The sequence below is a fragment of the Stegostoma tigrinum genome, chromosome 1 (assembly GCF_030684315.1).
Source record: "Stegostoma tigrinum isolate sSteTig4 chromosome 1, sSteTig4.hap1, whole genome shotgun sequence".
NCBI lineage: Eukaryota > Metazoa > Chordata > Chondrichthyes > Orectolobiformes > Stegostomatidae > Stegostoma > Stegostoma tigrinum.
The window spans coordinates 16,992,492-17,004,837 of NC_081354.1; the positions used below are offsets into that span (position 1 = coordinate 16,992,492).

At 41.1% G+C, this 12,346-nt stretch overlaps 1 protein-coding gene across 2 annotated transcripts in view; it reads right to left on the reverse strand.

Moving 5' to 3' along the window:
* Positions 1 to 12,346, reverse strand: part of stx18 (syntaxin 18) — a 167,068-nt gene that overhangs the window by 3,486 nt on the left and 151,236 nt on the right. For both annotated transcript variants that reach the window (XM_048527422.2, XM_048527431.2), the window contains 2 exons: positions 9,448 to 9,517; positions 8,110 to 8,190 (listed from right to left, as the gene is read on the reverse strand). In XM_048527422.2, coding sequence (XP_048383379.1) covers positions 8,110 to 8,190; positions 9,448 to 9,517 — 151 coding nt within the window. The remainder of the gene's footprint in view (positions 1 to 8,109; positions 8,191 to 9,447; positions 9,518 to 12,346) is intronic.

Here is a 12,346-nt window from a genome sequence, read left to right on the forward strand (position 1 = left end):
ATTGTTCTTCACCATTTGTGACTCCTCAGATCCCGAATGTTCAAAATGTAACAAGATCTGGACAATATCCAGGCTTGGGCTGACAAGTGCCAAGTAACATTCGTGCCACACAAATGTCAGGCTATGACTCATCAATAAGAATGCCAATTGCCAATAATGCACAGGCTCCTCCCACTATCAACACCCTGGGGACTGTCATTGGCCAGAATCTCAACTGGGCTCATCACATAAACACAGTGGCTACAACAGCAGGTCCGAAGCTAGCAATACTACGGCGAGTAACTCACCACCTGATTCCCCAAAGATTCCCCACCACCTACAAGGCACAAGGCAGGAGTGTGATTGAATACTCCCCACCTGCCTGGATGAGTGCAGACCCAACATTTATGAAGATTGACACCACCCAGGATAAAGCAGCCGGCTTGATTAGCACTACGTTAACCATCATCCATTCCCTCCACTACCGATGCTCAGTAGCAGCAGTGTGTACTATCTACAAGATGCATTCTGAAATTCACCAAAGCCAAAGGGGAGGCAACGGCCTAATGGTATTATCATAGGTCTGTTAATCCAGAGACCCAGATAATGTTCTGTGGATCCAGGTTCGAATCCCGCCACGGCACAGGATGAAATTTGAATTCAATAAAATATTGGGAAATAGGAATCTAATGATGATCACAAAGGTTGTCGGGGAAAAACCCATCTGGTTTGCTAATTCCCTTTCGGGAAGGAAACTGCCATCCTCACCTGGTCTGGCCTACATGTGATTCCAGACCCACCAGAATGTGGCTGACTCTGAACTGCCCTCAGGGCAATTAGGGGATGTACAATAAATGCTGGCCTAGGGGGCAATGTTCTCATCCCGTGAATGAATAATAAAAAAAAACACTTCTGTCTAGAAGGACAAGGGCAGAAGATATATGGGAACACCACCACCACCTTCAAGTTCCTCTCCGAGCCACTCACCATCCTGACTTGAAAATACATTACTGTTCCTTCACTGTCGCTGGGTTAAAATCCTGGAATACCCTCCCTGACAGCATTGTGGGTCAATCCACAGCAGGCGGACTGTAGTGGTTCAAGAAGGCAGCTCACTGTTACCTTCTCAAGGGCAACTAGGGTCAGGCAATAAATGCTATCGATGCCCACATCTCACAAATGAATAACAAAAAAGGGAGGGGTAGTGAAAAGCTCATTTGATTGAAGAGGCATGCAGTGCTTCTTTTTTCCTGTCCTAACTGCTGAGAATAATTCTGAAGGAGATTTGAGGGCGTAGGTGGCCCAGTGTTTGATGTCAATATTGTGCAAGGGAACACTCTGTGACTCCAGTCAGATTTGCAGTCTGATTTGGAACAAAAATCCAGTAAAACATGGAAATGATGGAACTGGTCTGAACTCATCATGTTTACCTTAACATGAAATTCCAGTTTGGACCATTGCCACCATTTCCACGTTTTCCCGATTTTCTTCCTTCTGCCAAGTAACAGCAAAATCCTTAGTTCATTTAGCAAACAAGGTCTGAATGATGTTGCCATCAGTGACTGATGCCCACAGATGTTGAGGGGGGAGAACTCCATGCGGACTGTAGGAGCCTAAGTATTTCATATTGTTTTTAAAATTAATCTTGACACTTCAATTCTTTCTTAACCCTGGTCGTGTACTAACATGGTTCCTGCGGCTCAGTAAGGCTGCTCAACAGTGACATACCATGGCCACAGTCTGCAATTGCATACTGATTCTTCATTGTTGCAGCACCTGAAATTGTGTAAACTAATACTGAAAAGCCAGAGATAATGGGAACTGCAGATGCTGGAGAATTCCAAGATAATAAAATGTGAGGCTGGATGAACACAGCAGGCCAAGCAGCATCTCAGGAGCACAAAAGCTTTTGTGCTCCTGAGATGCTGCTTGGCCTGCTGTGTTCATCCAGCCTGAAAAGCCAGAGGGTGGTTTGTGATACAATATCTGTCTGGGCCAATTCAATGGATGCGATGGTTATGGAGCTGTGTCCTAATTATGTCTAAGCTGGTTCATGAATAAAAATACAGTGGAAAACTTGACCACATGTACAACTGGTACTGCAGGTTAATGTTGACACTTGTATCAATCATTTCCCAATTAGATTGCCTTACATTCTACTTCACAATACACTTGTGATTAGGGTGTTACAACTCAGCAATTCCGATATACAGAAGATAAACAAAGCACATGGAGATTGGAGGTCCAAATACATCCTTTATGGATAGTACGCTTAAAAATCATGAAGAAAGAATTAAAGTCTTAAACTGGGGCTTGGATTAAGTAGTTGTGTGAAGAGCAGCATGAATATCACTGGCATTTGCTTATCTGATGGTCAATGAAGCAGAGCACTTACCTGCCAAATTCTAACTTCAAAGTGCTACCTAATGAAAGCAATCCTCAAATAACAGAGGTTAACAGTGACTGAAAATCTGAAATTTACCACTTGCTATTGAATAGACAGCTATTTTTACAACCTGCGAAGCACTCCTTGTTTAGCATTACATCCTCATCCAAACTGCAACAGAAATGACAAGTGGCTGCCACCCAATCTAGACTGTGCAAAGTCCTTTTTTCCTGTCTGAGGAAGTGGGCTGTACTTGTGAGCAATGTGGGGCCTTTCAATGCACAATTGCATTCACAGTACTAACGTAAGATGTCTCCAATCACATGACTGCATATTAAATACAATGCAGTGGCTAGCTACATTGAATACAAGTCCTGGCCACAAGCAATCTTGACAATGTCATTTGTCATTACAAATTAATCTGGAATTAAGAGTCTAACAATTACCACGAACCCATCTAGTTTACTAATGTTCTTGAGGGAAGGAAACTGCCACCCTTAACTGGTCTGGTCTACATGTGACTCCAGACCCACAGCAATGAGGTTGACTCTTAGCTGCCCTCAAGGCAATTAGGGATGGGCAATAAATGCTGCCTAGCCAGCGATGTCCATATCCCATGAATGATAACTGAAGTGGTCACAGGAAACATTAAAAGTGTTGCCTGTAGTCCACAATTCACAAGATAATCGAAGGTCTCCAATGGCGTGGATCTGATTCCCCCTTTAAACTGTAAGTATGTGCCAACATGCTCTTATATGAAACACTACCTTTCTTGGGTGATGTGAGGGAGGGTGAGTGGGTATAAGACTTAGGTCATTCTACTGGACCTACATCTCCTACTGTGTGTGGCACAAATTGTAAAGCATGCATCAGGGAAGATCGAAGTGCCATGAAGAAGTTGCAGCAAAAAGTCCTCTCAGGATGAGGAGGTATTGCAGGAGGCTGTGAATCTATCATCTGCGTTGCCATTTCCTCCAGATGAACTACAGATTGATGCTGACCAAGTACATTGGAACAGAACGGTCATCTGCTAGAACAGGACTTCTGACTTTAGAAGAGGTGGAGAGCGAAGTGACAAGGTGATAGCTGCGACAGACTTATAATGACCTGGCTGCTTCTAAGGATCCACTGGGGATCTGTGAGGATCTCTTCATCCTCAATCCACAAGTATTAAGCTTCATCTAGCTTCTTCATGAGGAGGTCAGTTTTGCAGCCTTTGCAGTAGATTCACCAACATAGTTCACTACCTGCAGGTGCAGGGCACTGTAGACTGTACACACATTTTGTTGAATGCGCCATCTCGTTACGCGACTGACTTCAACAAGAGAAAAGGGTTCCACTCAGTCAATGTACATGTACAGCGTGTCCACCGGAGATTCACACGGATGATCCCTGGAATGGTAGGTTTAACGTATGATGAACGGCTAAGGATCCTGGGATTGTACTCATCAGAGTTTAGAAGGTTGAGGGGAGATCTAACAGAAACTTACAAGATAATGTATGGCTTAGAAGGGGTGGACGCTGGGAAATTGTTTCCGTTAGGCAGGGAGACTAGGACCCATGGGCACAGCCTTAAAATGAGAGGGGGTAAATTTAAAACGGAAATGAGATGACATTTCTTCAGCCAGAGTGGTGGGCTTATGGAATTCATTGCCACGGAGTGCAGTGGAGGCCAGAGCATTAGATGCCTTCAAGGCAGAGATCGACAAATTCTTGATCTCATAAGGAATCAAGGGCTACGGGGAGAGTACAGGGAAGTGGAGTTGAAATGCCCATCAGCCATGATTTAAATGGCGGAGTGGACTTGATGGGCCGAATGGCCTTACTTCCACTCCTCAGTCTTATGGTCTTATCTCATCCGTGATCATCAATACACATCTGGAAGTCCAAATAGCCTAAAAGCTGCCATAATACCTGTATCCTTGATGGCTCTCATATTCCTGTTTCATTCCACAGCCAAATGCCTTACAAGGATAGCTACTGAGAGTCGAGGGCTACACGCTGCAACCATGGCTAATGACTGTTAGCCAACCCCTTGACTGAGGCTTAGTGTGGACATAATGGAGCACATCTTTCACCAGGACTAAGGTGGAGCGGGTAAGAGGGCTGCTGAAGATGAGGTTCCAGTGCTTGCATCAGTCTTGGGGGGGTGCCATGCAGTATATTACAGACAGAGTGTGCTGTGTAATCTGGGCGGTGTTCCTGGAATATTGGAGAAGGCAAGAAGAGGATGTGATAGACACTGAAGAGCTGGGAGAGCACAACTGTTTCTGAGGAGGAAGATGAGGGCAACGAGCAGGAGGAATAGCGCTTTAAAAGTGATGATAAAGTGGCACTGCATTGGGCATTACATGCCAGGCAGAGCCTAATTGACAGCCGATTCCAATGAATCAGAATTAGGTGAAGTGATTATTCACTGATAGGGAACTGGTTGCTATTTAAATGCCAAGCATCCCCTGTTTGCTTCCAGAAGCAAATGCAATGTTTTTGTTTGTTCTTTATTCTCCTTTGCTGTTTAATAAAGGTTAACATTCTCAACATGTTTAACAATGGCAAGATATTACACTATGCTGGGCTTTAGGGAAAGAGAAGCACTTGAACTGATCTCTACTTTGTAAAGGTGGAACACCAACTCTCCGACACTTGCTTCTACCACCTCCTGGACCATGACCATGCTGGTGAACATTAAGACACTGTTTCCAGAATATTCATTGACATTAGCTGTTCCAGTGATCTTTCCTCGATGGCTTACCACCTCTTAGTTCTCCACTCCGATACAGCTTGTCCCTACCACAGTGAATTGATTTCTCCTTTCCCTGATTATGACTTTTATTCCTTTTAGTCTCTCCCTACCTACTTCCACTTGAGGCACCCTGTCACTTTAAATATTTTCCAATTTGCTCGTCCAGTCGCTATACACTCCTCCATCATAATGGTCTGATGGGCTCTACGCTTCTTCATTGAACCTATTCCCCTCAAGTATTACCCCTTATCCATCTGACAGAACTTGTTCTCTAATGAACAATTTCTCCTTTAATTAATTTCCTAACCGTACCTGTGTTTCGATGGGGTATGTGGAATATCCTTTGACCCAGGCCTGCTCAGGCTCCTTCCCTCAGCTCTTTCTCCAATACATTCATGTTGGTGTTGTGCCCAGCTCTTGTCCTGAATTGGAAAGTTTGCTTCCAATTTCTACTTTCTTCAGTTGTATCTGATATATCTCTGATTCCTCCTTTTCCTTGACTTCTCTGTCTCCATTTCAGGGGACGGGCTATAAACTAACACCCATTAACTGACTCTCCACTAACTCTCACAGCTACTTCCCCTACACTTTCTTGACCTGCACATCCTGTAATGGTTCCATTCCATTCTCCCAGTCCCTTTGCATCTGTTCAGTTGATGCAACCTTCCATATCACTATTTCTGTGTTAGTAAGAGCTGCCGATGCTGCATTTTTCTGAAGAAGGATCACGACCTGAAACGTCAGCTTTCCTGCTTCTCTGATGCTGCCTGGCCTGCTGCGTTCCTCCAGCTCCACACTGTGTTATCACTACTTCTGAGCTGTCTTCTTTTCAACTGAGAAATTCCCCAATGCAGGTTAACAGGGCTCACGACTATGTCTATCACATTTCTTGGTACTTCTGCTCTCGCCCTCCCTTCCTTCCCAGAACCCCCAGGCCACCCTAACCAGCATCCATATTCAATTATTTTCCGCAATCTTCATTGTCATGCTATGTTCCCTCTATTTTTCACCACTGTCTGAGGTCCGTACATGGCTGCAGCTTCTGGGACTGGAAGTTAATGCGCCAATCAGCAGGTGCAGTCCCCCGCGAACAGCTTCACAGCTCAAAAGGCACATTGCTGTAATGTCGCCACAAAGCTGTCTTCCTCACTTTTTCCCTTTCGGTATTTCAACGGGACTATTAACTCCATGATACTCTGGCCCACTCCTCAATCAACCCCTATCGCAGCATCTTTGCATGCAAATGCAGGAGATGCAAGACATGTTCTGGCTCTGTTCTCATCCTGCTCCACTGTTCCAGTGAAGCCTAAGGTAAGTTTAAGGAACAGTAGCTTGTCTGTCAATTAGGCATTTTAGGACTCAATGCTGAATTTAGGAATTTCAGAATGCAGTCTCTTACCAATGCTTAGATAATAAAATGTGAGGCTGGATAAACACAGCAGGCCAAGCAGCATCTCAGGAGCACAAAAGCTGACGTTTCGGGCCTAGACCCTTCATCTAGGCCCGAAACGTCAGCTTTTGTGCTCCTGAGATGCTGCTTGGCCTGCTGTGTTCATCCAGCCTCACATTTTATTATCTTGGAATCTCCAGCATCTGCAGTTCCCATTATCTCTCTTACCAATGCTTGTTTCCTTCTCTTTGCATATTTCAGTTGTGTTTTTTTTCCAAATTTTCACTTTCAGTCAGCAGTTTATCTGCTCTAGAGACATCTTTTGTTTTTGTATTCATTTCCTATGGCCCTGCAAGGTTAACTCTTTTGACATTTATAATTCACCTTATCAGAGATCTTCCTTTGCTTTGTTCCACCTGTGCCTTGCTCAAAGGCTTTTACATTTCTAACTAGCTCATGGGACTGAATCAATAGTTCTGGTCTGTTTCTGCAAACACTCCCTGATCTATTGAGTATTTCCAATGTGTTCTGCTTTAAGTCAAGCCTCTTCATTTCTGCGGGCAATGACAATATGCATCTCTGGTACAGTTCTCATAAATCTTCTCTGAATTCTCTAAGGCTTTAATTTTCTTCCGTTAAAAGGTTAATTATAGATTGCAGAAGAAATTTGCTGACTTATCTTCCTGAATCAGACAGAACTACCAATTATCTCTTACCAATTTCTATAGATGCACTACAGATACCATTGTATCTGGACACATCCTGGCTTGGTATGGCAACTGATCTGCCCAGAACCATAAGATACTTCAGCAAGTTGTGAACACAGCCCAGTCCATCCTACAAGCCAACCTTCCATCCACTGATTCCACTTATACCTTGTTGCCTCAGGAAATCAGCAAACATAATCCCACCCTGGTTATAATCTCTTCCATCAGGCAGAAAATACAAAAGCTTAAACATGTGTACCAGCAGATTCAAGAATAGCTCCTTCCCCATGGTTATGGGACTCCTGATTGGACTGCTCAAATTTTAAATTTAAATGTTGATCTTGCTCTTTGTGCACCTTCTCTGCAGCCATAGCATTGTATTCTTTGTTTTCTTCTATTACCCTTATGCACTTTGTATGATCTGTCTATACTGCACACAAAATAAAAATTTTTACTGTACCTAGGTAACAACAGTAATAAAATCAAATCAAATCAAATGTAGCAGAACTGAAAGTCAAGTCTCTGTTTAGGTATATATTGATTAAGGAGAGTTAAACTAAAGAACTTTCAAAGTTATTCATTCTGTCGAAAAAATAGCAGTGTTTATAAAGATATAGAGTTGCCTCAAAGTTCTTTTTAGATAATAAAATCTAATACTACATATGACACTAGTGCTGTGGCATTGCTACGGGACTTGTAATCTAGAGACCCAGGCTAATGTTCTAGGGATAAGGGTTCAAATCCCATCATGGCAGCTGGTGGAACCTCAACTAAAAAATAATTAAAAATATCAATAACACTGATTACTGATGACATTTTTTAGGAACAATTTTCCAGAAATTCACCATTCTTTTTATAGTGACAGCTGCAAAAATGACTTTTGTCAACCAGCAATAGCCTTTACCTCTCTGATATCTTCATTCCCCTCTTTAACATTCTCAGTTGTACCCACAACAAGCTCATGAATGCTGTCAATCTCTTTCTCCTGCCAAGGAAGAAAAAAGCAACCATCATTTGTAATGATTACATGACAAGTATCACATGATGACAATAATTTCCATCGCACTAACATGCAATATTACAGCAGCCAGCAACATTCAACCTTTCACATCGATGTACAAGAATGTGACAAATCTAAAGTTAATTATGATGCACCTGGTATTAAAAATTGCTGTGGCGCAGAGGTGCCATCCATTTTCAATGATATGAAATGCCTATTATTTCAAAATATTGCTTACACAATCATTGTAAATGCAATGTTCACATGGGTTTCTATTTATAAAAATGCAAATTTTGAAAGGTATTCAAGATCTAGCTATTTTTATGGATTCAACAAAACTGGGAAATGAGCAAAATATTGAAAAATAAAATACATTATAAGCATCCTTAAAAATGCTGCAGTTATTTTATAGCAAAATTCATTGTACCAACATTTTAAACTACAACAAGAGTAAAGGTGAATTTTAATCAAGGTTAGGTTGATAAATCTATAAAAATGGCAATGGACCAGGATAAATGTACCCCCCAAAAATAGATCATTAGATGAAAGAAGACCAAGAGTAGCAACTCATGCCTGACATTAGCTCTCCATCACTCAGAAACCTGATTTAAAAAACATCACTATGTAACTTATTATTAAGTAGAACACTGATTGTCTTTATTTTATATTCCTCGTAAAATGCATTGTTGTATCTTAATTTTAGGTGGCGCAGTTGCCATTGTTCCCAAGTGGAGTGTGAAACTGAATGGGAAGACTCCCCAGTGATAATGGGAACTGCAGATGCTGGAGAATCCAAGATAACAGAGTGTGAAGCTGGATGAACACAGCAGGCCAAGCAGCATCTCAGGAGCACAAAAGCTGACGTTTCGGGCCTAGATCCTTCATCCTCTCTGATGAAGGGTCTATGCCCGAAACGTCAGCTTTTGTGCTCCTGAGATGCTGCTTGGCCTGCTGTGTTCATCCAGCTTCACACTTTGTTATCTGGGAAGACTCCCCAGTTTGATTACATTACAGCAAATGCCTGGCAAATAAACATAACTAATAGCAACAAAGTGTTTTACAAGCAAGAATTATTTGGCTCCGAGCACATTTAAATTAGTTCTGATTGGCTTTACTTAATAGATTGGAAAGAAAAAGTTTGATTAAATTTGATCAGTGCATTCAAATTAGTGAATTTCACTGTGTTGTCCAGAATAAATCAGTTTGGTGTGATATTATAATATAATGTGAACCTTAACTCACCTGTTGAAGCACTTTGTCAGTAAAAATTTCTTGAAGTCTGGAGATTTCAACCACCTTTCCTTCAATTTGCCTATTTTTAGATCAAAAGAAGAGTTTATTTTGTGCTGAGTAAAAGGCAGCATCAGGAAGCTATGTTTTCTTTTGCTTGATTTGGGTTAAGGATCTTGGGCTGTTACATTTTGTTTTAATTTGAAATGAGTAACAAACAGATAACAACAATTTGATGTTTTTAGAATAAGACGTAATTCGTCACCTGAAATCCCCATCACCAAAACTACAGAAAATATTGTGCCAAGTCTCTATTATGTTCTTGCTGTACATCATAGTAAATAATTCTAACTGGATTCTCATGAAGTGTCACAACTGGAAGTGTATCCTATTTAAACAATACACAGCCTCCTGTGCATTTTGCTTTTATTTCTGATTTCCAGAATTTGCTGGTTTCTTATTTAGATTTTTGAACAATGGAAATCAGAGATTGAGCTTTTGTTTTAGTCCAAGTTATTTTCAGTATTGGTATGGCTTGAGCATTACATCTTTTAAAATAAATCGTCTAAAATGATACTTTGACAATATGTTTTAGCCACAAATTCAAAAGATTATAGTAGATTTTCACTTTCCTTTTCTATTCAAAGCTTGCTGTGGATTTTTCTAACTGCTACATTGATAGGCACCTAAATCTGTATCTACTGAAGATTAACGGGTTTTTCTTTGAACTCATACTAGGATTTCTTTTTAATCATTCATTTCCGGTTCGAAGATGATGCTGGTAAATCCACATTCTTTCCCATCCCTATTTGGCCTCAATTAGTGGTGGTGACACGAGTAGACTTGAGCAGTCTTTGAGATGATGGTTCTCCTACAACCAACAGCGACTGTACTTCAGAAGTTCTTCATTATCTGTAAAGTTTTTACTGGACAGAGGATAAAGGCTATGTAAATGTAAACTCTTTCTTTAGCTACAAATGCAAAATTGGATTGAGATTGACTGAACTTGTTTTGCAAAAGAGAGATTTTCATCATGTTTCTCCTGGTTAGAATCAAACACGTTCTCAGAGATGAGAGAACAGAAGGCCTAGCTATTATACTTGGTACCTTTTTGATGCCAGGATTTCACGATACCACAAAAGCCTTACCAGACCTCTAGTTTTGAAGGAATGTTGACTTACTCTTAATTAATGCCACATTGCATCTTTCTGAGGCCCATTTTATGAATGCTAATAATTCTAATTTTTGAATCTTGCGTCAGTCCTTCATCGATTAATCACAGCCAGCATAGTGATATGCAGCCTGAACAAACAGTTTTTGAATTCTGCAGCTTACATATAACATACTGGCAATACTCTGGGTCTGACAAAACAAATACCATAAACAAAGCTTTAGATCAGATCTAAGGGCACAGTCTCAAAAATAATCACTTGCAAGCTGTCCGAAAATGTTGGCAGTGCATTCACACCGAGACTCCCAATCCAATAGACGGCACCAAGCCTTTCATCCTAGATTATATTATGCCACCTCTGACCTCTGAATAGTGCGAAATTTAAAACAGCTGTTGTTCTTTTTAGGTAGAGACAAGCATGTAAAGTAAATAAGTAAAATAGCTATTTCTCTGAAGGCACGAGAGTCAAAGAAAATTGGAAATGGTTTGAAGCAATACTGGCTACTTTGAACAGACAAAAATATGTAATGAAAAAGGTCAAAGGCCTTCAAGTCCACAATTGAGCCTCATCAACAATATCATGAATTCCAAACCACTTATTTATTTTCCTGAGGGAGATAACTGAGAATATGCAAAAGCTATTGGAAACCTGTGAAATTTCTCTTGGACCCCAAGGTAATATGGTAAAATTCCAAGTTATTAATCCAATATCAAAATACATGAAATTTGATACAGGCCAGTATCATTCTGCTGGGATATCCATGACTCCTGCAGCGCAGTGTTCATTTTATTTAGGAAAGCATGCAATCTTCTAATTCTATACACATCTTTCTGTCTATTAATCTTCAGCAGATACAGATTTAAATGTTTGTCGACGAATCTGTTGAATAGAAGTGTTATTGCTTTTGCTAGGAGTATTTAGCAAAGGTCCATAACTCAGGGGAGAGACTCTTTCAGTCTCTGATCTCAACTGAAACATATTAATCTGTCTCCTTCAGTTTGCTAGTTCTGCAGCAGAGCTTAAATTCACAAATTGTTGCAAACGCGGCAAAATAATTCATATGGTCTACTGATGGGCCTGTGCATATGGATTCAGGAACCATGTTCAACTCGTTCTCCCATATGTAAACGACATGAAATAAGCGAGCAGCCAGCATATTACATTTCTTAAATAAAAATTGAAAGAACTGCAGATGCTATTAATCAGAAACAAAAACAAATTTGCTGGAAAAGCTCAACAGGTCTGGCAGCATCTGTAAAGGAGAAAACAGAGTTAACGTTTCGGGTCCGGTGAATCTCCGAACTGAGGAAGTTCTGAGAAAGGGTTACCGGACCTGGAACGTTAACTCTGTTTTCAACTTCACAGATGCTGCCAGACCTGCTGAGCTTTTCCAGCAACTTTGTTTTTATTCCCGTGCTTCGTTGGAACTTTATATAACACAGTCAATGATATAGGATGTCACTGACATCAATTACGTGATACCAGGGACAGGGAATGCACTGCAACCAGCGAAATGTTAGGTAGGTGAAATATTGGAAGGGCTCCCTGATTTGCAGCTACTGTTTTGGAGGTGCTGGTGGAAGTGGTTGGCGGGAGCTGAAACCTCATCCTTCTCCCTGTCTAGATGAAGAATCCTAGTTAGCTTCCTGGCAAGAGTGGGTTAAAATGTCGGAGCAGGCCATTACCAGAAGCGCTATTCTAAGTACCTGGATGCAGCGCAGAAAATAGTTCAATTACTT